Source organism: Gnatocerus cornutus, chromosome 2, assembly GCF_029298725.1.
Source record: "Gnatocerus cornutus isolate USDA-ARS CGAHR chromosome 2, icGnaCorn1.1, whole genome shotgun sequence".
Classification (NCBI taxonomy): Eukaryota; Metazoa; Arthropoda; class Insecta; order Coleoptera; family Tenebrionidae; genus Gnatocerus; species Gnatocerus cornutus.
The window spans coordinates 7,667,273-7,692,407 of NC_142234.1; the positions used below are offsets into that span (position 1 = coordinate 7,667,273).

Sequence of the window (25,135 nt, forward strand, 5' to 3'; positions counted from 1 at the left end):
TTTGGTAACTTTTTTCACCTGTGACGTATCCATCAAAAAGTTGACAAGTAAATGTTTTTTTTTCAATTATTCAAGCGAATAAATGAGTCACGGTTTTCGACCAATGTAAAAGCCGGTTTTCTCAAATGCCCATAAAAGGTAAAAGGAGTTATTCCAAAATGGCGGCCACTACTTGAATACTGGCGCCACGCCCCCAAAAATCAATGATTTTATCGAAAACTTCAATAAAAGGACATGTATAGACACTTTTTTGTAAAAATGGACTTTATTGTTTCAACATACATACAAATTTAAAGTGAGTTGTGATAGATACAAAAATCTTACCAAGTAGAATTTCCTTTATTGACTCACTATAACCGATTTTTCGAAAGCAATAAACAAATAAAGGAAAAACTTGAATCATTTATTTGGATTAAGATTCATTTGAGGAAAACAAACATTTCATGTTCATACGTGTAGGTAATCAGCACCTCTAAAACAGACCTTGCAGTTTCTGAAAGTAACTTTAAAATACCTACCCACAAAATTCTAAATATAAATTTGACAACTTAATGCTCTATTACTTCTGTAAAATAATACTACAAGAGATATTACTAAATATGAAACAAATAATTTTACTATTTACTTAAAAAGAATCTATTTCAATAAAAATTAAGTATAACATTCAAAATCTAAAAAACATGTTCTTACAGTTCATAATGAAATAAATAATAAATACTAAATGAGCCCTCTCTTCTTTTTGTAATCTTGCAGGTTTAAACTTCGCCGAGGTGCTAAATCCTTTGTCACAGTCTTGGGCGTAACGTTTACACTTGCCACTGAAAAAAAAAAGTGAAAATCACTAAATCAGAACGTTCCCTTAGATTTCATTATCAATAATCAATAGTGAATAAAAGAAGCAATTACTTCATTAAGAAGTGTGCTGAATTATAAAATAAAATATAGGATTTTTTGTTTTTGGTTATATTTTTAAATACGTAGTAAAACTCAATTGAATCAGGTGGGAAAAAATTTTGAAAACGCTATTCAAATTTACAATTATCGATAATCTCACGTTTACTAAAGATACAAAAATCCTTTACCACAAATTTACTCGCAGTTTAGAAGAGTTATTTTTGAAATCAGTTTGAAACGTTTACTGAAAATACAAACATGCTTTTTTAATATTCGCACTCTAAATCTAGGCCCATTTACCGAAACATGATAACCCACCAACAAACTCTTAACAATAGCATATAATATTACATAGTAATGAGAAAGTATAAAAGTAGCAAACACCATCTAAATCTGTGATTTTTACCTGGTAAAGGAACATCCAAATCAATTTTAATCTCAAAGTCATGCGCAGAGAAAAGATCATCCTGCGTAACCTGTGCCGGTTGAGCCGCGACTTTAGGGTTCTCCACTTCCACTGGTGCCTTCTCAACCTTCTTCTCCACAACCTCGGGTTTCTCTTCAGGAGCCGCCTTGAAATTCATTCTTGGTTTTGTTGATCTTCTCGTGAAAGGATCATCAATCTAAAACCTTGTCACAAAACCTCTGTTTCATTGAAAACAGAATATCACCTTTTTGCCTTTATTAGCTTTAACCTCGGCCATGATCGCTTTTTCTGCTTCTTCCACATTCCGTTTCCGATTTCTATCGTTAATATAAGATATACTTGATATCGTAGACGTTCTCATTTTGTCCAGTTCTGACGCTCTCTCTTCTAAATCAGAGAGCTTTTGTGTTAGTTCCCTGGCGACTTCGTCATCTCCTCGAGACATAGCCGAATCTCGTTCTTTCATGAGTTGAGTTTTTCTCATAGCGTAGTTATGAGGATTAGGTTTAAATCGTTCTTTTTCTCGAATCTAAGAAATTTAAAATTAACGGATAAATTTAAAACTGGTTTTAAGATGACTCTACGTACGATTCGTTCAATGTCTTGTTCATTAAATTCGTAATTTATAGCTTCTCTAATATCAGCTTGTTTTTGTACTACGTGATCCTTTACGGGTAAGGGATTACCAGCTGCAGCACTAGCTTCTATCCATTTGTGAAATTCAGTATCAGTGAATTCTTGGTTTGAGACAAATTCGAGTCGAAACACTCGCTCTTGATTGCCGTGACGAACTCGTAATCCCTGCAAAATAAATGTAACTTGGAAAAAACTCTAAAGCAGAAAGAGAAAATTGTACAATGTTTGTCTCGACGCTATCCACCAAGGCTGATGATTTTGTCTAGTTCTAATTATTTATTTTTGGCGTATAATAATGCAAGTGCAACTTCTGGTCTTCTGTTGTATTTAAACGCATATTTTAAAATTTTAATTTAAAAAGTCTTTCGCAGGCAAATACTACGTTTTTTTGGATGCACTTATGTTAATAATTCTCCAATTAAAGCCACTGGTGCAAGAAGGTGTTAACTCATTTTTTTCATTAGTTAATGTTGACACTATTTTCTTCTACCTGTTAGAGAATAATTGAAACCTCAAAAGAAAAGATATTTTGTTAACAAAAAGTACTTTTGAAACTGAAAAAGTTCCAAACACAAACGTAAAACATAGTTTACTAAAAATATTGTAAAATGACCTTCTTGCGCCAATGGCTTCAATTATCTTATCAAATTATCAATTATCTTCATCAAATTCATGTGCACGTTTAAATGAGACTTTTGTCTTTTTTTTAAGTGTACTAAATTCTAACCAACAGCCATATTTACGTCTGAAGGTCTGTGCATATAGGACTACATTTTGTTTACATGTATGAACATTGGAAGCGTTTGTAAACAAATTTACTAATTATATCAAAGCTAATGACGTAGATTTCGAGCTTATTATACACAACGTTTTTAAAAGTCACAAAAATTTACCTTATTGCATTACAAAAGTAATCATGTTGTATCCACATGGTCTGAAACAACTGATAACATTCTACAAATTGTAGACTCAAAAAACCCATGAGTTCTTTACTTTTAAGACCATGTACAGTTTTTTCAACCTAAAGATCTGCTTCGATTTCGGAATTTGTAAAAAATTAAATACAGTGGAAAATCGATAACTCGAACAATATTTGTGTCCGCAGCATTTAGCACATGTTTCTATTGCTATTTGCCCCAAACTCAAGCAAGTTAAGCATTTTAAAAACATCATAAATGTCTAACGTGGTGATAATAGAAATATAAACTGTTAGGCCGAAATTTCTTTAAATTTTAAATATAAAATAAATAAAGTAAGGCCCTCTCTAAATTCTCCGCATATTCGCGATTTCTGAACTTTCTTTTATACTTATGCATTTTACAAGTATCACAAGTCCCCTGCCAATTAATTTGTAACTACACATTTCTTTATATAAATGAATTACGAAAAGAATTGTTCCTCAACAGATAACAATACTGAGTTGAACACATTCAAAAATCTTGAACAACTTCCATTAAACGCGCACGTTCTTGTTACGAGAATGTTACAGAAAATCGATACATAGTTTAATGATCGAAGAGCAAGATATAATTTTGTTATGTATTTTTTTCTACTGAATCATAGATATTGCATCACCTCCGCTGACGGTACTCACAAAAACATGTTTGTAAAAATTGGTTTCGAGTGAATCTGGGCAGCTCTTATAAATGTATGTAAACAAAATCCAACAATTACCTTCCTTAATTAAAACCTTGAGTAAAACGTTATATATTTTACCTTATTAGTTCTAGTATTCCCTAAATTATAAATTTTCGCCGTCTCGTAAACGTTGATAACCTCGGCTACTCTATACACTGGCATGTTATTATGTTGTCCAATACCAATCTTTACATAACATCCCTTCACAATCCTGTCAAAGAAAGGCATATGAACAAATCTCTCCAGCTTGTGTCTTGACAACCGAATACTGTTCATATCATTGCGTGTAGGTACGTAAGCAGGTTTTTCTTCTTCTTCATCTTGTTCGTTGTCACTTGAACTAGAACTTGAAGAAGAGCGAGATCTTGTAGATCCGCCCGATTGTCGTGGCGGTTGCGGTGAACTTTTACCTCCTGTAAAAATCCTAAATTTACAAAACAGACAATCAAATCAAATAACCAAAATGAAGAAGCAAATTATAGAAGCACTGAAATAATATACCTTCACTTTCACTGTCATCTGAGTAAATGTCAGAGGCTTTCAGTTTAACAGCATTCTTATTGGAGTGAACAGCATCTTCCTCCTCTTTCTTTCTTTGTTCTTCCTTTCGTTTTTCTTCGGCTTCTTCTCTCTTTTGTTTGTCTTCTCTTCTCGCTTTCAATTCTGCCATAGCGTTTACACGTTTGTCAACTCGTCCACGATTTTCTTCAATGTTTTTCTTTCTTTCCTTACTGCGTTCTTTGTGGTCTATTGAGCTAAAATCAGTTTGTAATTTACTGTGATCTTTGTCTTTTTCCTTGTGCTTGTGTGGTTTTTCGCGCGCTCGTTCAGCCTTCTTGGCTTGTCTGAGTTTCTTTTCAATTTCAAACCTAAAACAAATATGAAGGTAAAAATAATCAAGTTATACAATGTCACAAACCGTGTCTTCATCAGTTCTCTTTGCTCGATTCTCTTAAAGATTTCCGTCTCTCTTTCTTTTTCTGTTAAACTGGCTAGTCTGGCTCTGTCTTCTTCATCTCCCATAAGTTGATCATCATAACCGTCGTTATATTCTTCATCTGAGATTGAGGAATCTGAGACTTCACCTTCTTCTGGTTCTGAATTGTTTTTGATTTCTTCTTTCTTTTCATCTTCGGAGTCTGATGCATCTCGTTTCTGCTTTTTGTTGTTTCTATCACTGTCGGAACTGTCTGAATCTGAATCTGAATTGGATCTTGGGGATCTTTTCTTTCGATTCTTTTTCTTGGCCAGATTCAAAAATTCCTGTTTGAAAACAGTTCTCATGATAAACACGTCAAAAACAAACAGAAACTAGTGAAATTATTGAAAAATGACATGATTTGTGTAAAGTCAACGGTTTTATTTGCAGTCTTTAGAAATTAAAAATATTGAATCAAAACAACCCATCGTAAAAGATTCACTTTCAAAACAATCAAGAAAATGTCGAAAGGCATGTAACTTTATCGATTTATTAACAAATTTATGGAAGCAAATTGAAAGTTAACCGTATAGGTTAGAAATTTTTGACATGAAAATAATACTCACAGAGTCTAGATCGCTGGTTGAATCATTGCTTGAATCACTGTCGATTAATGCCTGATTTTTTCGTTTACCCATTTTCGGTTTTCGAAATGATTTAAAGTGTTTTTTCACCAAATTCAAGTTAAAGCAACAACACAACAACCACCGCCACTCGCATTTCTATTTCTGTTCTTTTCTTTTTCTATTTCCCAGGGTTCCTTGTTCTTGGGCCTTGAATTGTGGGTGGGAGAAAGGAGTGGGGGGAACTGCTCCTGCGCAGTAAAACATGCACATACAACCAACCTGATAAAAAAAATTCAAAATTGAGAAATTATCTAAAGAAAAATTAACAAAAACACAAATAAATTTTGAGAGCAAAGAGAGAATCATAAACAAAAGCAATCTAAATTTTTTATAAGAAAGTTTAATGATGAAAGAAAATATTACGTGTATTCGTCTTTTTACTATTTAATATGTATTTTATTTCTGATTGATTGGATTTTTGTGAAAAAAGCAAAAGATCATTATTTAAAAATATAATGTTGAGTAAAAAAAATGTGAAGACTGTATTAAATTGGTTTTACGGCAATTCCTAAAATGAATGCGTAAAAAAATTATCAATTATCCAAATAAACCACTAAAAACTTTTGCATTCCACATCATTTTTCATTATTATTTTTTAAGTACCATTTATTCCTATAATTTTTCAAATTTTCGTTGTCGAAAGAAAATTGATAAGTGAATCCACCACTTGACTAAAACCGTATTCTTGGTTGCCTAAGCTACTTTATTTTTAATTGTAATTTGTAATTGTATGTTCAGGATCGAGATGTCTTTTGGTCTATATAGATTTTCATAATCTTTTTCTTTTCAATTTTTATTACCTAAAATACGAAAAAACGTTTATCTATGGTTTAAAAAGGATTTTTTTTTTATCAATTTTCTTCTTTTACGGACTCTATTTACAACCTATTTTGCAAGCACTAATCGCACTAATCCATCTAAAACAAAACCAATAAACAATTAGCTTATTGTATTGACTAGAAAGTTTCAAATATATTAATTATTCTGTAAAATTGGTGGATGCGCCAGTTTTAATTTTTTATAAATGAGTATTTTTATGCTTTCTGAAATTATTTAGTTCAAACAAACAATATTTCCAAAGAATTAAAGTCACTTTCATGATGAAATGAAGCGTCAACAACAATAGTTTTATTTGCAGCTGCCAATAGTCTACTGCCTAGGTTCTTCTCAAATTTGTTTAACATTTTCTTCTTACTGCTATTTCTGTGCACGCAGACAATAGACTGGTAAAAATATAAATAATTGCTTTGTATAATATTACTGGTCAGTCATGACCAAAATAAAGTCAAGAGAGCTTATTAGCTTATTGTTAGCTTTGTCTTGCAGGGTAGAATTACCTAGATACCGTCTGAAATCATCATTTTTTAGGTAAAAAAAACAATATTTCCAAAGAATAAAAGGCACTTCTTTAATTTTTGTATAACTGTTTTTTTTTCTGCGGGAGATTATTTTTAAACATTTTTTAAAAAAATTGGTAATTAGTTTGTTTCTTTATGAAAAGTTGTAAGTACATAAACATATTTACTATTTGTAAGATTGAATTAGCTTCGAAACACAATACCAATCTTTAAGAACAAGTTTTTGGAATGGCGCCTTTTTTCAAACTCGTAAAAGATGAAGTCGGCGCACTTTTTGGCGCATGCGCGTAGTAGATTAGATGTCAGACTAACTGACAAACGTTAATTTAGTTCAATGGATTGTCCCCGTGTTGTTTAGTTGGATTTGATGTTGTGCAAAAATGTGGTTGTCAAACAAAACATGGACTTTCAGCATTAGGATATTTCACACGACAAATCATGACCGAGTCATTTGAGGAGTGAGTACAATATTTAACCCTCAATTATGGGGATGGGCTATGGGGATGTTAAGTCGGCCATCATTTTCTTACTGATCATATTTATAAGGAATAAAAGCTAATTGTTCATTAACCGATCGTAATTACTGAAGTATTTTTTGTTCAGAATTTTAAATTTCACACTGTCTTATCTGTTGATGTCATAACTTATACATGATCATTCATTGTAAAGTAATCAATGGTTTCATTCATACTTACACTGTTCATGAATGTTTACTTGGGATACGTTGTATCGGGTACGTTCACTTCGCAATTTATTTTTGTAATAGTTTTCACACCCACACAGCTTTTACAAAAACTAATGAATGAAACCTTCATCGTAAGACATGTAGGCCCTCTGTCATATTACGTCCAATACCTACCATTTCCTGTTTAACTCTGAATTTATTTTAAACGGGTGGAATTAAAAGTGTTTCCTGTGACTCTTTTTACAATCAATTTTACTATTTTTCGGTTATTTATAACCAGTATGAAAGTTGATATACTGCAAATAAAAACAATGCTGCAATATGAGAATGGTAGGAGTCACAGCACTCATTCACACCTACTTAATTCGCTTTCGGTTTAATGAATGAAATGCTATAGAGCAAAATAGTAAGTGGAGTTATCTTATCTTTGTTTATTTACTTTTAATTACTTAAAGGCGTTTGCAGTGCACACTGTTATTATTAATAATAAATATTTACAGGAAATCTAATATTACACCAAAATTAAATACACCGCTTGCAATATTAATTTACTTGCTTGTTGTATGTTTTATCATTTTAGAGACTGGATCATTCTTCATTAATATTTCAATATTAACATACTTATTATTTCAGGGTGAGTTTGGAGAAAATGAAGAAGTGGGTCTCTAATTAAACATTACTCTTGGTCTTCATTTTCATGAGTCAGGAAGATCATCTTGCATAATCATCTTGTACATTTATGTTATTTCGGGACGAAGCGATCTGATCCTCATATTCACATTGTAATGGAAGTTCTTATAGCTTCACGTAAAAATAAGGCTTGGAGAAAGGAGTGCCTTTTAAATTTCTAACACTTCTAGCAACCTCTTGATGTAAGAAATAACAGCCACATATTTTGAAATGTTTTTTAATTTTTCAAGAAAAATTGATATTACTATATTGTCTAATAAGAATTTTGTAGATACATATCACTATATGATCAATCAAAAACAGAACATGCAGGCTCAGGAACTCTGCATCTCTATTTCAAAACGGCCTTTTGACAGGTACAGTTACGGCCATTGAATAGTTTACACCTAACTATATCTAGCAGACGGGTTTTCTCTTTTTACCTTAGTTTAAACGAGTTTTGTACCTTAAAATGACATTAAATAACAGTGGCGTATTCAATTACAAATTTGACTAACATTTAAATCAGGGCTACTTACTCTCAAAAAACAACTTTTTTCATATTTAGCAACTATGTTTTCTGGTTTTTTGAGCATTATTTAGGTAAACGTATATTGCAATTGGTGTCACCTTGTTGACATAAAATTTTGGATGCGCCACTGCGATTTTGTCATATTCAATTACCGCAACTGTACCAACATGTAAATGAATGCATTTTAAGCGCCGAAGTAGACTGACAAAAAATTGTAAACGGTAGATAAAAAAATGACCATCAAATGTCATGCCATGATCATACTTTTCATTATTGTTATTCATTTTTACTTATTATGAATTATGATTTATCAGTTGCTAGTGTTCTCGACGTACAGAATATGATACTTGTTTTATTGATCATAATCTAACGACGGCGACGGTTATTGAGTACTCAGATACGACAAGATTTATTTTTGTATTTATGAGATAACTTGAGGCCAAAAGTTTTGGATTAGTCTCAGTGTCGACTAACAGTAGCTTAAACTACCACAGTGCAAATGATGAAATTTGACTTTAAACGTTATTGTGCCTTCTCAGTGCTATCAATATGTTGCCATTCTTTTGGCCTTGATGTACATTTGGCTGAAATTTAAAAATAATCGAATTCAGAGAACAGAAGTTACTTAGCGTTTTCTATTACAACAGAACTCATTCATGAGACTTGAACGCAGATAAATAGAAATATTCACCATATCACGAGTTCGTATAGTATTGTTCACTGATTCAAGTGCCAAGATATTAATCACAACATTAAATATTTGTCAATTTTGGTGAAAATTCAATGTTAACTGTATTACCACTAACAATGATGTTGATACATTTAACCCGAGAAATAGTTTTGATTCCATAGATTACCGAATTAAAGTTAAGATCACTAATCATAAGTACCTTAAAAATGGTGCATAAAGCAAGTGAAAAGTGAAAATTAAATGACGAAAGTTCGTTGTAATGGCAATTGTAATTAAATTTTTCACAATATAACCGTTTTAAATGTCTACTAACTATAAAGTTGTACATGAAGAAATTTAATTCCACGTGTGAATAAATCTTTTTGCGAAACCTAGTCATTTATTCTTTAGATTGAAAGTGTTCGCACTGTTTATATCAGTTGCAAAATGACTGAGATTGAATGCTTTTATTAAAAGTATATCGTGTGAAAAAAGAGTGACGTTTTTAATGAAGTAATAGTCACAAAGTATACACTTTGTATACAATGATTACTACCTGTTACTATAAATTGGCTTGTTCAAATATTCAAGGTTCATAAAATAGTTTCGGTATTACCAGAAAAATTTGTCATCTGTGTTTACTTTCGCACACATTGTACAAATGTAGATAATTTAACAATTTACGGACATGTGGGAGAATTCATGAATCATATTTCTCTTTATCAAACTAGAAATTACTCCCAACATGAGAACTTGCTCAATTGTTCATCGGACTTTTTTAATTGTCGGAAACTTTTAGTGTGGCAGTAGAAAATCCCAGGACTTTTTTTATATTATGCTTATAAAATGATGACTTCTTCTCAATATGAATCATTGATCATGTAATGTAATTAAATATAAAGTATCCAAAAAAGAGATTCTAAACTAAGTTTTTGATTTGAGAAATTAAATCTAATTTTATTAGTTTTGTTTGAAAAATTGTTTCTTATTTGGTATGGTATTATGGGGGAGGGTGATTTGTTCATTGCAATTAGTTTGTTTGTTATTTAAACAGAATAATATTGTGCGAGAATACAGGGTCTTACGTAAATAATCTGCCACTGATTTACAGAAAATACAGAAGCATCCTCACAAGGAAATTACGTAAAATTTTGTTTTTTTCCTCTTTCAAAGAAAGATAGATTACTTTAAAGTTGACCAATGGTGATTGGAGTATTCAATTTATAATTATTTTAAAATCAAAGGGTTCAGAAAAAAAACACCTTTGATTCCACTATTTGGAATTTGACAACACGGAAACAGTTTTCTGTAACAAAAATTAATCATTGCAAAAAAAATATTTTTACTAAGTTAAATTTTTATGATGTAATGAAGGGTCAACAACAATAGTTTTTTTTTAGCTGCCTATAGTTTCCTGCCATCGTTATTCAATGAATTCTTCTCAAATTTGTTTGGGATTTTCTTCTTATAGTTATTCCTGTATTCGCACACAAATAGAATAAATAATTGCTTGGTATAATATTACTGGTCAATCACCGAAATAAAGTCAAGCGAGCTTATTAGTTTATTGTTAGCTTTGTTTTGCAGAGTAGAATTACCTAGATACCGTCTGAGATCGACATCTATGGACGCTCTGCTTGTCCAAATTTTTGAAGTTAAAGATTCATTAATATATCGAGTGTTTGAAATCGAGTCACTCTTGCAAATTATCTGGTATGTCACTAAAAAAAAGGACAGTTGACATCTTTGTATAACCCTGTAGTGTATATTGTAAAAATTATCCATGAATAAATAAATACCTCGAATTCAATAAGTTACGATCACTGAATATCTGACAAAAATAAAAATTCATCCGAACTCGTCATTACAATTTCAAGTCATGTCTTTAACTAAAGAAACCTTTCGTTTATGAGTTTTGAGGTTATCAAACTGACAATCACGGCTTCATTTTCGTTGCATCTCAAAACCCATTTTATCCCATTAAAATTAACAGTGATCAAAATGACAAAAGCAAATAATTTTGTATCATGAAACACATGCTTTGGAATTGATAATGATAAGTTTCGTCACTATTTTTATTAAATTTTAAGTTTAAAAATTTCTATTTAAAGGCCATACCGGGCGTGGAAGGATTTTGCAACATACATCTTTCAATGTAAAGACAAATATTTGTAAATATTGGCTCCCCAAAATATAAAAGTATACAGAGTGTTTGGTAAGTAAAACACCAAACTGTAACAGCAATGTTATGAAGGTGGTAGTAATTAAAATCTCGATGAATTTTTTTTCTGCTACAATTCTTGTAAGCAATGGAAGGACGTAAAAGTAACTAACTAATCACGTCACAGTTTGGATATTTGGAAAATTTATGAAATCGAGTAATTTCGTGGAACAAAATGTCACACATGTCACACCTGATATTTTGTGACATAGGTGTACGCTGTCAGGTATCTGTCAACGTGTGCTGAACAGTTTCGCAATTGTCCTTAGATTACAATAAATCATTCCTTGTTGCGGCGTTAATAGCTTGGTCTAGATCGTAACAGAGGACAATTTGAATAGTTTTTTAATTTCTAATACGATTTATTTTTCGAATTAATTATTCCGGTTTAAGTATCGCGATTAAAAAATGGCTTTGCTGTCTCGCAATGATGCATACGCTCGGCTACGCTACGCTTCGCCTTGCTACTTCAATTAAATTTAATGCTCGACAAAAAGTACCACATTTCTGCCGTGTAACAAAATCTACTATTGGCGTTGCCAATCACGGAGGCTAAATAGGCAACTAGGCTATTTTTTTTATTTAACAAAAATAAGCTATTGATTCTAAAAATATTAAAACTCCGTATCTGCTCCATATGTGGGCAGAATTTTTGTCAAAAAAAAAGTTTAAATAATGTTTAAATAATGTCCACAGTCGGATTTGTGATGTCATAACTTCTAATTAGACTATTGTCCACAGATCGATATGCCAATAATCTACGAGTAATGTTATTCTCTCTATCTTATTATTTCTTATACCTCTTTCTGTACAGCATGTATAGTAGAGTTACATTTTTTTGAAATGTTAACCGTCAATTGTAAAATTGCCTTTATACATCGCGACGGCGAAGTGAGAATTATAAGGTTCTAAGTGATTTTTTGTTAGAATTTAAATTGTTTTGCGATTATTTCAAACATTTTCTATTAAGTATAAAACAAAGTTAATACTTTAACACGCCAAAATGATATTAATAGATCCTGTCATTTTTTTAAATTAATACTTAATAAATTAAAGAGATATCACTGATAACATAAACACTGATCAATTTAATGCAAATGTTATAGTTCAGCCAAGTTAGTCTGAGCTACCATAAAATCATAAAAATTAGACGGCAACCGCAACCGGACAGTTTGCGGTATTTTGTCATTTATGACGAGACATCTGGCCTGTTTAGGGATGCTGTTCTTATCGCAGGGTGCAAACTTGAGCAAATAAACCCTCATTATGTGCACTTGAGAATCTTTTGAAGCTGTCCCGTTGCGGTAGCCCGCAAATTTTTATGCTTTTATGGTAGCTCAGACCAACTTGGCTGAACTATAGTTAGAACCTTATACTCGTAGTTCTTAGATAACCACATATTCCTCATGAAATATCGACTTTTTAGTTTTGAAACATCAACCACAATAATGACATTAATCTATGGTTCACATTCGTTTTTCTGTCCAAAATTCTATGACTAAAAGTGTACAAAATTTCTTTGGAAATAATTTTTCCGACGACTGCTATAAAATATGCCACATTTCATACACTTTTCTCGCAGTGAAAATTTAAAATTGCACACAATTTCAGTGCGAAAACGAACGAAGCGCATACCCGTGTGCAATGAAAAATTTGAGATCTCTGATTGGCCGACAACTGTGTGTTTTTATATTACACACAGGTTGACGCAGATCGGGCATTATCGGTATCTAACTTTCGGCGCAGTGGCATAATTATTTTGTCCGCGGCTAGGTACTCGGTCAAATGACATTTTAAGTTTTAACTTGACTAGAGATAACTTGACGTGTTTTTGCACCGTTATTAGCAAGTGGAAGAGTGTAAACCATCAACTTTAATTAAAAAAATAAATATTAACTCTGCGATTTTTGTGGTCGTCGGAAAAATATCGTGTACAACACGTGTTGAAAATTCGATTTCACCCTCGTTTGCCTACGGCTCGTGGCTCAATTCTGCAAAACTCGTGTGAAGTGAAATCTTCCATTTTCAACACTTGTTATACAATATACTATTGCTTAGATTTCATTGCCATAACCCAATCAAAAATTCTTTCTGTTTTTTTATCCAAATCGTTTTCACAAAAATTCTTCTTTAATAAATAAAATCGACCTGCCTGAGAGTTTTCTTAAAATTTGTTAGGTTACCGAAAATGAATTTTGTGCGAAACTAACTCTATTTCGTATATGTACAGGGTCCGGCAACACTTGTGTCCACCCCCAAAATCGTCTTTAATTTTAAAGAGAAAATTTTGAAAATTTGCATACGCTCATAGTTGACAAAGCTCTAGAAGCTGACGCAAAAATTTGTTTTTTATCACTGATAGTTTTGGCGTCGCGACGCCTCAAAAATATAATTTTTAGTTAATTGTGAGGGTTTGTGATATCAATCCCTAATTTAACTTTTTTTCAATATAAATGTGTTAAAAATATTTCAGTTGTTATTTTAGATTCAATGCAAATTGTCTTCAAAATTTGAGAAAAAAATGCTGTTTTATCAAGTTAGTTTAAAATTTCATTACGTCAAAGTTGGGAACTGCGTTTACACCCATCTGTCAGCATCTTGTGTCACAAATGACATCTATCTTTTGGCTCACTTTAGATTGTAACAAAAGTCTTAGTTGGTGAAATTGTTGCTTTGTCGATGTTAATTAACGATTTCTGGTGTCCATAAAGTGCAAAATGCCCGAGTTAATCAAAATTGACCTTCATAAGAGAGAATGAAGTGACTTGTGAAATTTTGGTGTAAACGTAGTTTGCCGATGCGCTGCCATAATTTTGAAAACTAACTTGATAAAACAACGTTTTTTTCGCAAATTTTAAACACAATTTGCATTTGATTTAAAATAAAAACTCAGATATTTGTATCATAGTTATGTTGAAAAAAAATTGAATTCGCGAATATTTCCGCAAAAACTCAAAAATCGCTAAAAATTATACCTCTTAGGCGTCGCGACGCCAACCAAATCGTGAAAAAAAAACAAATTTTTGCGTCAGCTTCTAGAGCTTTGTCAACTATGAGCGTATGCCAATTTTCAAAATTGTAACTTTAAAATTAAAGACGATTTTGGAGGTGGACACAAGTGTTGCCGGACCCTGTATAGTAGTCACTTATACAAATAAATAACTAATATTTTGTAAACTTTTTATGATTTTCTTTAAATAAGATTATCTCAGATAAGATAAACAAAGGAAACAGGTGAACTTCTGATTGCCTTAATCTTAAATATGTATACAGATCTCTGTTTTCCTGATGCTTTAAAAAGATAACAATTTACTTTTTTTTTACGCAATTTTACCAAACAAATCTTTACACAAGCACGAACCATTCTTAACTTTATAGCACTGTTATTACAATTAAATTTGGTTTAATAGATTGGGCGGGAAAGTTGACCTGGTCGATTCCTCCACCTCCCTCTATGTGTCTTAAAATAGCATAATCATGATGTGGTTTAGGATGCTTTGGAAGGAAAGTCCGACCTAATTCGAGCGTTTTCCCGGGGGTTGATACCCTTTGCAATAGCCATTCATGCTCAAAATAGGTCACATGGATTTCAATGCTTACTTGATTCTCTCTGTTTACAACTCCCCACCACCATTCGAACACGCTGTCATTTATCTTGCAGTTTGCTTCCCCAGCTTTAAACACCTCCCGTTCGACCAATCCTGGAACTGAGGAGACCTTCTCCTTGTCATCTCTGACGTCATTCGCCCCACTTTGCTTTCACACGTGGCCTACTTCCCAACTTGCAAGGACGTCTATTGATGTTTTAGATAGCTGCTACAACTCTTAAAAAATTATTTTATATAAAAAAAAAATGTTAATGATGTGGGAGATCAACCACTGTCAAAACAGGCGAAAAAAAATACTTTGGTTCACTTTATTGTTTTGAGCGTATTTAATAATTTCGGTTGTATTAATTATTATTGGTCGTTTTGAAGTTAAAAAAAAAACTAATGATGTAGTCGCAATGATTTTAGTGTAGAATGATGTTCTTGATTTGGCGTTCGTACGTATCCCAGAAGCTGCCTCGTGTATTGAATTTTGGATTACAAGAATGAAATTTGCCCTACTTTCTGAGCTAAATATAGCTTTACCGGGAGGGTGATGACCCATTTACGAAGGGTTGTCGCCCTCCCGTTAGGCCATTCATACCTTCTTCTGGGTCAAACACAGCTCCAGTTTAGCCTGTATCCAACGATGACGTCAGAGAAGCTCATGCCTTCAGATTTAAATATTTCCACCACTTCTCGAATGCACTCGATAGGACCGCCTACCATTCCAATTTCCAGGTTGACGTCATTACTTCCCCTATTATTCCAAAATTTGTTCCTACATTTCGTGGAATTATTTATAAGACCTATAATTTATGCATTTTTTTTATTGATTAATGCGTAGTAGTTAAATTGACATTTTCGCGCCAGGTGATTAAATCGCTCGTCGCTTTAATCTCTCTTTCGGGTATATTTAGAGGGTGAGATGATTTTATTACGTTACCCTTTTATGACGTAGATATTGCCGTGCTGATGGCGTCAAATCAATTCGCCTGTCACAAATGTCATCTTTGAAGTTCATCGAATATATTACCAAAAAGGGAGTTCTAAATAAATTCCCCTTGTGCCATTGAGCTGCTTAATTTAATAATGAACGAGTGGAGATCCATAGTTTACGTCAATGGCACGTATGGCGACGAGCTAAATTAATTCATGAGAAGGAGGGTGAACATAACCGAATTTAATTTTCGACTTCATTCTACCTTTTCAGACATATTCAATAATGTATTCAAATATTCGACACGTCAAATTAGTTTCATTTCAGTTCAACGTAAACCGTCAGCAGTGTTCATTCATTTGGTTTACATTTTTTCATCGGAAATAAAACAACGTTGAAATGCTCAAATATTTTAGATTTTTTGAAAACATTGTTCATTCAAACTGGATTTTGATCTATTGTTGGATTTTAAAACTTTTGCCCTCTATTTTTGTAATATCATAAATTTTCCACGAAACAATTTTGCAAGCTATTTAAGGTGGACAAAACATTTTTCATTAATGCGAATTTTCTTCATACACGGCCGTTGAACTTTCTACCCAGTTACCTATATTGAAAAACACGTGCTGGTGGTGAATGTGGTGGGGAGAAAATAAGGGAGGGGATGAAATGGCTATGACGTCAATACTGCGCTGGTGAACCGTCATTGACTATATTTTTGAATGTGTTGGAAAATCGCGGAAAGGTGCTCGTCTACCGCATGCATGGTGTCCTGTAATGTGCAGTTACATGATCCTGAAACTAAGGTCCATGGGGTCCTGTAAGTTTTTATTCTTTGTGTTTGATTGTTTAAATATTGAGTAATCAGAGTAGATTATTTTTTAATTCGTTGTGAAGTTTGTAGAAAGTAGATGATATTTTGGGTGGCCAATGAAATAGAAATGTTTGTTCAATTTAATTAGAATTATTGCTTTTATCAAATGCCAAAAACAAAAAGTTAGTCATTCAAGATTCATTACAAAACTTTGAGAATTTTCATATTATTAAACGCTAAGTAGTTTCAAAAATTTTGCACTACCCTATTTTGCCATAAGAAATTAAAAGTTCCATTTTACATAATATGTTAATATGTCGGTATGTGATGACTCCATCTTCATTCTTTCTTATTATTGTTGTAGATAAGTACGTTTTGATGCTTAGAAAATACTTCGTAAAATATTTGCAAAAATCAAGGTTTGTTGGAGAATTAAAAATAAATTTTAGTAAGTGTTAATTACAAAATATTTAGTTACGTGTAACGTTAATTCGTCGAAGGGTGTAAACGATCTTTTAGCCAACAAAGTTTTATGCACAACTATACTTCATTAAAAAATAAATGTCCAGTCTTCGACAATTTTGACAAAAAAATTAAACTTATCGCGGAGGAGTTTGATTTCATAGTTGTTTTTAGTTATTGTTTTACTGCTCAGCGGGCTTTCAGTTTTTACAGCCCGCTCACCAATTTTTTGTACCTTTGCAACCCGCAGAAATCAAACTTTCAACAACGGCAATTAAAACGTAAAGTATCAATTTAGATAAATTTGTGCATAAAAAATGTGAAGATTTTTTTGTGAAATAATCAAACTTGTGAAATAGATTACGCTTGCAGACGAAGAAGGGCCTTTGTTCGTAGAAGAGCGTAAATGACCTTCAGTCGGAGGTGTACCTTTTATGTACTGAAAACCCTGAAAAAATTATAGTTCAGTTTTTGACACTTTTGGCAAATAAGTTTGATTTGAGTTACGTTATCAAACGCTTTTTATTATTTGAAGCCTAGTGGACTTTTGTTTAAGTTGTTTTTACGGCCCGTATGTGTAAAATCAAATGTTCAACAACGGTAACTAATAAGACGTAGTGGTAGTTTCGATAGCGGTGTCCATAAATTATATTTTGTCTACATCAATGACATTTCGAATATAAAAAAATCAGAAAATAAATACAGTAGAACATCGCTAATCCGCCTTCCAAAATTTCTCGGAAATTGGGAAACTTCTCTTATTTAAAATGTGTTTGTTTTAATTTGGTATTCAGTTTTTATTTTACTTGGTCGAAGACGGGCGGATTTTTCACCCTTTTTGATATATTTTTTTAAAATTTGTATCGCAACACGAGAAGATAACATTTTTGTATGTTAATGTACAACTTTTAATATATAATTTACTTTTAACTATGAAAACACGTGCTTTATTGTAATCTCCCGCTAATCCGACCTACCCCTTGGTCCCGTAGGGGTCGGACTAGCAAGGTTCTATTATAATAAGATTTTTTCCAAATTTAATAACACGCGCCTAAATAATCAAATGAACTTAAAAATAGTTTTTAATTTTTTGGTAAACTGGTTTATTTTCAAGTGTATTCACTTGTTTGGTATGTTTATAATATCTATTGTTTTAGGTGCTTAAATAGGACTTTTTTTTTTTCATATTTTGTCATATTTGCGTTTTCTTCTATAAGAAATGTATTTATACTTATTATCTAAAAAAAAATGTATTCTGATTCTACGGACTTTCCTGACAGAAAAGATCAGTATAATTATTTATGAGGTTTTGATCAATTATTCCGAACTTTCCAAAAATTCCTGCAGTCGTAGTATTCAGGAAGAACTAAAATTAAAATAATATCATTATTAAATTACTCTTCAGAAAAGAAAAACACGCGAACAACACTGAATAAAAACTTGTTTATAACAACATTTTTAAAAGTATGCACTCCAATTTAATCGATGGGAAATGCGTTTTCTGAATTATTAATGGGGTAAGAAAATAATGTAAACTAATGTTTTATAACGTCATAACGTCGTAATACGCACTTATGTACGTAACAACTGTACTAATTAAATTTGTTAACAAGTTACGTGGGCGAGCGACTTATAAATAGAATTATGTTAATCAAATTTTTTTATAGTTCCTGGCTAAATTAAACATTGCTTGTGTTTATATTTAGCTTGCAATTATGATTCAAAAATATGTAACAAATAATAGCACCACACCTTATTCGTAAGATTTATGCATCTTTTTAAATTCCTTTTTGACAATTTTTTTTGTTTCAGTGGCAATTACTTGGTGCGCGTGCGTGCACAGGTGATGTCAAGGGATGACAGCTCAGGGGGCTGGGTTCCGCTGGGAGGTGGGGGTCTCAGTAACGTCTCGGTCAGAAAAAGGCCCCGGCCTTCCCCATCTACCGCCCCCGGGCCTGATCCTTCCAGTAAACAGAAACATGATTACCTGATTTACGGCAAAAGGATCAGCGATCAATCGGTATTACTTGCGTCTTTCTGAAGGGGACATTTTCTATTTTTTGGTTTTAGATTGTTTTAAGTTGCACCATCAAAAAAGACTTTGAATACAACAAAGTTATGCCAACTTTTCATCACTGGAAGACGGGGGACAAAAAATTTGGACTCACATTTCAAACGGCTGCCGATGCTCGAGCGTTCGATAAAGGAGTAAGGACCGCCGTTGAGGAACTGCTGGACGGTAAGTGGACTTCCAAAATTTTCCGTAGATGAGGGGGAAATAAGCATAAAGCAGCGATAAATTACATGAACGTGATAACAGACCTGAATTAAATTGTAAAATTTTTGTGTTTGTACGATTTCATCAGTTTAAACCAGGCCGTGTTAACGTTAGGTTTCCATCCTAGTTTAATACATAGAATGTAAGTAATATTTCTTATCTGCTCTATTTGCATCTTTTTCATTGCTTCCTTACTACGGGATTCCTACATGGTGAGTGTCATATCGTCATAAATCATTTCCAAACTTCATATAAACGTACGTATTATTGGTTATGCATTTATATCGCTTACATTCATAAATTTTATTTTTAAACCGAAATTCCCAACAACTAACCGTTCAATAATCAAAACTTTGGTAACCAAACATATCCGTTTTAACACCATTCATTCTAGCGGGTGGTTAAATAAAATAAGCCTACGGTTACGTCTTAATTTTTTTAAGTAACAAATACATATTTAAAATCTTGATCAAAAATAGAAGTATTTGTCGGACGTCTTCAATTTAACGTATTGTAAAAACTGTGGGTGCATAACAGTCGTAATGACAAGTATCCTTATTAGATTTGAAGTAATTGTGGAATTTTTTAAACAAACGTTGGGTGGAAGCAAAATATTTTGAGACATTATAAAGAAAATAGAAAAAATGATTTATTGACTCGATAATTACTCTGTAAAGAAACATTTAAGTTCCCTAATAGATCATTGTATTAAGTGTTTCCGCCTAATTTTAGGTCATTCTTAACAGGAACTGTTTGTTGAAATTAAATAATTGCTGTTAAATGTTTTAATGTTGGCAACTATTTGATGTGATACCATCATTTAGTCAACTTTAATGAGCACTTGTAGAGAACGCGGCATTGTATTAGTATTAGTGGATATTTCCACTAATAAGGCATAAGAGAAAGCACATTTTTCGATATATTTCATTAATAACAGAATAAAGGTGATAAATAGCGCTTTAATTATGAAGTTTTTATGCAAATTGTAAGAATTCGGCTAAACATTTAATTATTTTTTTCATGAATAGTTTTTATTTTAATTCGTATCTACAAAAAGGTTTATTTTTTAAGCTATTTTAAACCACTTTAAAGTACTTGCTGTATACTTCAGTTTTCAGATTCGATTGTTTTGATTGCACAATTTACAATTAAAGGGTACCAATTTGGTAGGACAAAAAACGCAGACAGAAATTTCCTTTAACTTGATAGAGAAATTAAGAACCACATTTATAGTCTTGCTACCTTATGAATATATGCAATACACTATAATTTGGTTGTAGGCAAACTCTTAAGTGTTAGAGAGCAGGTTTCTTTATAAGGCTACCATCATTTAAATAAATACGAATCTTATTTGAATTCCGTTGTATTTGTCAAACAATACCATCTGACGTCTTTTGAATTTTCTTTATGTTCTTAGCAGTGAGAATATGTTAAGGACTGTCTAAAAAAACGATGACTTTACATGCTAGTGCTAATAGTGCAAACTTAGAAGTATCATTTTTCTAACAATTCATAATTTTGTCGTTAGGTTTTGCTGAAACTTCTCCTTCATCACTACTACAAAAATTTCCAAAAGATGTGGGTGATGACGATGTCTTTATGGTATGGGCTTGCATCTTTTTCAGGGATTTGAGTAACTAACTCGAACTTTTATTTCTCAGACCTTAAATCTTCCACATGAACCGAAAGACTCCCGCAGTTCCAGCGATTCTAGCTCCAAGGGAACTGAACATTTGCAAAGGGTTAACTACATTGGACGGGATAAGCCTCTCGAACCTCGGCAACCCACTTATGATCCCATCAAGGGTGAAAAAGGTAAAAAATGCGGAGTGTAAGGATGGAAAAACTGACACGCTAATGTTTATAGGGGAGAACTATTCGTACGTGCAGTTGACAGCGGTTCACGAATACATCTACCCAGTTGTAGAGGAACAACATAAAATGTCCATAGGTGGACGCGAATCTGGTTCAAGTCTGAAAAAGTGTAGCCCAGAGTTGGCTCAACAGCAGCCACCTCTGCCCCTAAAAGCCAAACAAAAAAAGCCATTAAAATCGCAGATACGCTGTAGACATTGCCACGAATTGTACTCTGAAGATAAAAATCCCAAAGGTTCATGTGAATATGCACCAGACTGTATAAAGTCATCGATAAACACGATCACCTGCATCGGATGTGCGCAGTGCATTTGTTACCATTGTGCGGCAGACGCAGAAGGAGACTTTGCGCAACATCCTTGTGACTGTACCAACGAAGAGAACTGTTCAAAAAGGTGGATATGTTTAACGGTTTTATCTATACTCGTACCGTGTCTGTGGCTCTATCCTCCGCTGAAAATCTGTCACTGGTGCGGGATCAGGTGCGGGTTGTGCGGAGGCCGGCATAGCATGTGATCCAAAACACATTATATTTTACGATATTAGTTTTACAGTAACTTGCTCTTTAAGCATACAAATTTATTTTTTATATGGATTTTTTTTTATTTATTTAATATCCAGATTTCATATTATCTAGATTAAAAGTGTCTGTGATTTAATATAAGCATTTCATAGTATTAGAATCATGTTTTATTTTGCTGGAATGAGTATGTTATTTTATTAGTAGCTTTAAAATTGATATCGTAAAGTAAGGAGTGAGGTTTAAAAAACTGTTTAGTGCTCAACAAGAAAGGTTGTGAACACTGCAGATGAACAAAGTGTCTCCACACTTAATGTAATTGTAACAAGACTGTTCATTTATACATTTTTTTAACTATCCTGATTACTCTCTATTCAACGTTTTTAACCTGATATTGTTTAAGACCGTCGTTATTTTGCATTTATATTTCATTTATGTTGTGGCCTTGTGTATTTTTACGATGTTGTTTCACTTCAGTTTCACATCACTTCATGGATTTCCATGTTGGTTGAAAATTGTTAATCGAACTAAACTCCAATCTGTGTACCCTTAAATGGTCGATATCGATACTTTACATGAATGGTACAAGATTGTACTATGTACTGCCGATTTGACATGCGGATAATTTGTAAATAATGGCATCATAGTAATGACAATATACAAATAAAAAAGAAAAAAAAAACACTGAAAATCATACTGAAGACAGTAGGATCTAAAAGTATTTGTCCATCTGTCAAATATCATTAAAAAATTAATGTTTTATATCATATAGGTAATGATAACGTCAACAAAGAAGATTGGTATTTTGAACAGGCATCAAACAAGTTTGTACAACTTGTTTGAGGCTTGTTTGCAGATTATTAAATATACCTAATAACATTTTCATTCTCCTAGATTTTTATTAAAATTTTTTCAATAATCTGAATTATATTCAACGTTAAATGTGTCAGGGTCCCCATATTATGCAAAATAAAAGCAAGTCGTTACGAATTGTTGCCAATATTTTTATAACGATTTGCCACTATATTTTAAAATTAACAACAATTTTACAAGCAACTTGTATGTATGTTATCAAGAAATATAATTGATTTCATTGTAAAAGTGACTCCACTTACTCACGGGCTCAGGGTGGGTGTTGCTCATTTTTACAAAAATAAGTATACTTAAATACACGTATTTATTACATACTTAAATTATATAGGACTCACTGTCTGAACTTCTTTGATAATTCTTATTTATTATAATATGATATATTATTCTTACATCAAAGATGAATAAATATTGTTTTTATAATGTTTCTAAAATTTGTAGTTGCTCTGTGAATATGTTGTTTATGAAACTGTAAAATGTTGGAATCGATTAAAATTGATTGTAATATTTTACACGTACAAAATTCACTTTGTTGTGAAATATGCAATCGAGTAGAACTTGATTACATAGTTTTTAAATGGTATGTGTAATATTTGTATATATGTTATAAGTATGAAATTGGCTTGTAATGAAACAAAAATGTGTGAATGATATTTTAAATATATAAGAATAATAATAAAACTATGTTACTAACTCTGTGTTTTATTTCAACTACAAATATTTCATCTTGTCGTCAACTAAACTTTGAGACTTCGCCCACAGCTTGGAAGCTACCTCTTCACTAAACTTCACTTTGGATGTGTACAAAGCACAGTCACGATACAGTAAACCCGACTGTTTTTCTAACTCTGGCTCTGTGGCGCAGTACAACACAGTCTGAGACCCCTTAAAAGTATCATTTCGTATAGTAAACAAAACTTACAGTACCAATGTTACCTGTTTTGGACTCCTCATGAAAATGTACGCAATAGGAGCCACCAAAATGTAGTGAAACCAACGAATTGAATGTCTAAATAACGACGTGTAGACCCAACCAGGACACAAAGCGTAACCGTTAACTCCACTACCTTGCGTTCTTTTAGCCAATTCTTGACAAAAATAAATGTTTGCAAGTTTGGAGTTTGCATACAAATCTGTCCCCGGTTTTGCAACGGCGTGTTCTAGATTCTCAAAGTCAATCTTACCTTTTGTATGTCGAGCTGAACTGAGAATTATTACGCGACTAGGGGTTGATTTTTTTAAAGTATCTAACAGCAAATTGGTTAAATAAAAGTGCCCCAGATGGTTTACACCAAAATGAATCTCGTAGTTGTCCTGGGTTAAAACAGTTTTGTTCTTGGGATATGCTACACCAGCGTTGTTAATTAAAAGGTGGATTTGGGGGTACAAATCTTGCACTTTCGAAGCAAACAGTTTGACTGACTTTAAACAACCTAAATCAAGCTCCATTGCCTCCTGACAAAAAAACAAAGTTTTAAATGAACAAACCATAAATTTAATACCATAGTAAGTGATTTCTTGAGTTGTTTTTCCATTTTCTCAATAGCTTGCTTTGCTAGGTCGACATTTCTACAAGCTAGGACGACAGTGGCGTTCCTTGATGCTAATTCTTTAGCGACTTCATAACCGATACCTGTATTGGCTCCTGTTATAACAGCAACTTTGTTATTTAAAAGAACGTTGTTCTTGCAGGAACCCCATGATCGTTCTCGCAGTTTTCTAACACCAATCAGTACCAAAACCGCCGGAATTAAACAAATTACTAGATTACACACCATTTTCACTGTTCAAGATGAAATGACTGTAATAAATGAAAATCATTCCGCGATTTACATTTTGGTCTTGTGAGCTTGTCAAAAGGCGACGTAAACATAACCTCATACGTCATTGTCACATGTGAAGGTTTAGGTTATGAAATTTGTTACAAAATGCAGAAAGCACGTTTATTTCCCCCATTCTTTTCGTTTTGTAACAAAAAAAATTGCCGGACGGGTATACTCTAGTGAACTGTCGAATTTTCCTACCAAATTTGTTGGCGCTCTTCATATTTAAGGACCTTAGAAGTTAGAAATGAAGTTGAATCGTGGAAAGATACTACTAGATAATTATTATATTCTATGTAATTTTGTCATCAGAATAATTTATGGGTCTCGGGTTGTTTAAATTTTACTCTTCGTATTTCTTTAGGATATGTAGAAGTTACAAGTTGACAAAGAACTTGCCGGTTAAGATAATTTATATCAATATGCTGTTAGCTGTTAGGTTCTTATTTGAATCGACTCCATTTGGCTCTGAGCAAATCGAAGCCCACCAAACCACAATATAATTATATATATATATATATATATATATTGTGACCAAACTCCTTCCCTTTCTCGTCTTGTCTTCGAGCACACATGACCAAGAGGTTCCACTTGACCTCGCTGGTGAAATTCAAGAGCCGTGACCGCCCAA

At 32.7% G+C, this 25,135-nt stretch overlaps 3 protein-coding genes across 4 annotated transcripts; 1 reads left to right on the forward strand and 2 right to left on the reverse strand.

The window, feature by feature from the left end:
- Positions 1-388: 388 nt before the first annotated feature.
- Rtf1 (RNA polymerase-associated protein Rtf1) lies at positions 389-5,339 on the reverse strand. Its single transcript, XM_088030211.1, has 8 exons — positions 5,141-5,339; positions 4,515-4,858; positions 4,097-4,464; positions 3,674-4,008; positions 1,910-2,122; positions 1,566-1,850; positions 1,301-1,517; positions 389-818 (listed from the first exon to the last, which is right to left on the reverse strand). Exons 1-8 carry the CDS (start codon positions 5,210-5,212, stop codon positions 718-720), a joined length of 1,935 nt encoding a protein of 644 aa, XP_087886337.1. The 5' UTR covers positions 5,213-5,339; the 3' UTR covers positions 389-717.
- Positions 5,340-6,843: 1,504 nt separating this feature from the next.
- Positions 6,844-23,374, forward strand: Spred (Sprouty-related protein with EVH-1 domain). Of its 2 annotated transcripts, none has more exons than XM_088030212.1 (6): positions 6,844-7,016; positions 18,951-19,158; positions 19,209-19,377; positions 20,945-21,018; positions 21,078-21,231; positions 21,284-23,374. In XM_088030212.1, the coding sequence occupies exons 1-6, from the start codon at positions 6,997-6,999 to the stop codon at positions 21,805-21,807; spliced, it is 1,149 nt and encodes a 382-aa protein (XP_087886338.1). In that variant the 5' UTR covers positions 6,844-6,996; the 3' UTR covers positions 21,808-23,374. The 2 variants fall into 2 exon arrangements, with proteins under 2 accessions (XP_087886338.1, XP_087886339.1); XM_088030213.1 differs by having other exon boundaries at positions 20,993-21,018.
- Positions 23,368-24,609, reverse strand: LOC148178491 (retinol dehydrogenase 11-like). Its single transcript, XM_088030214.1, has 3 exons — positions 24,184-24,609; positions 23,618-24,136; positions 23,368-23,566 (listed from the first exon to the last, which is right to left on the reverse strand). The coding sequence occupies exons 1-3, from the start codon at positions 24,457-24,459 to the stop codon at positions 23,393-23,395; spliced, it is 969 nt and encodes a 322-aa protein (XP_087886340.1). The 5' UTR covers positions 24,460-24,609; the 3' UTR covers positions 23,368-23,392.
- Between the last annotated feature and the right edge of the window lie 526 nt (positions 24,610-25,135).

Coding starts and splice junctions, on each gene's coding strand:
- Rtf1 (XM_088030211.1), bottom strand. CDS start 5,212: ATGGGTAAACGAAAAAATCAGGCATTAATCGACAGTGATTCAAGCAAT. Junction 4,465..4,514: donor AGAGAACTGATGAAGACACG/GTTTGTGACATT, acceptor TATTTGTTTTAG/GTTTGAAATTGAAAAGAAAC. Junction 4,009..4,096: donor AGATGACAGTGAAAGTGAAG/GTATATTATTTC, acceptor GGATTTTTACAG/GAGGTAAAAGTTCACCGCAA.
- Spred (XM_088030212.1), top strand. CDS start 6,997: ATGACCGAGTCATTTGAGGA. Junction 21,019..21,077: donor GTGATGACGATGTCTTTATG/GTATGGGCTTGC, acceptor TTTATTTCTCAG/ACCTTAAATCTTCCACATGA. Junction 21,232..21,283: donor TCCCATCAAGGGTGAAAAAG/GTAAAAAATGCG, acceptor TAATGTTTATAG/GGGAGAACTATTCGTACGTG.
- LOC148178491 (XM_088030214.1), bottom strand. CDS start 24,459: ATGGTGTGTAATCTAGTAATTTGTTTAATTCCGGCGGTTTTGGTACTG. Junction 24,137..24,183: donor TCAAGAAATCACTTACTATG/GTATTAAATTTA, acceptor TTTTTTTGTCAG/GAGGCAATGGAGCTTGATTT. Junction 23,567..23,617: donor TCATGAGGAGTCCAAAACAG/GTAACATTGGTA, acceptor GATACTTTTAAG/GGGTCTCAGACTGTGTTGTA.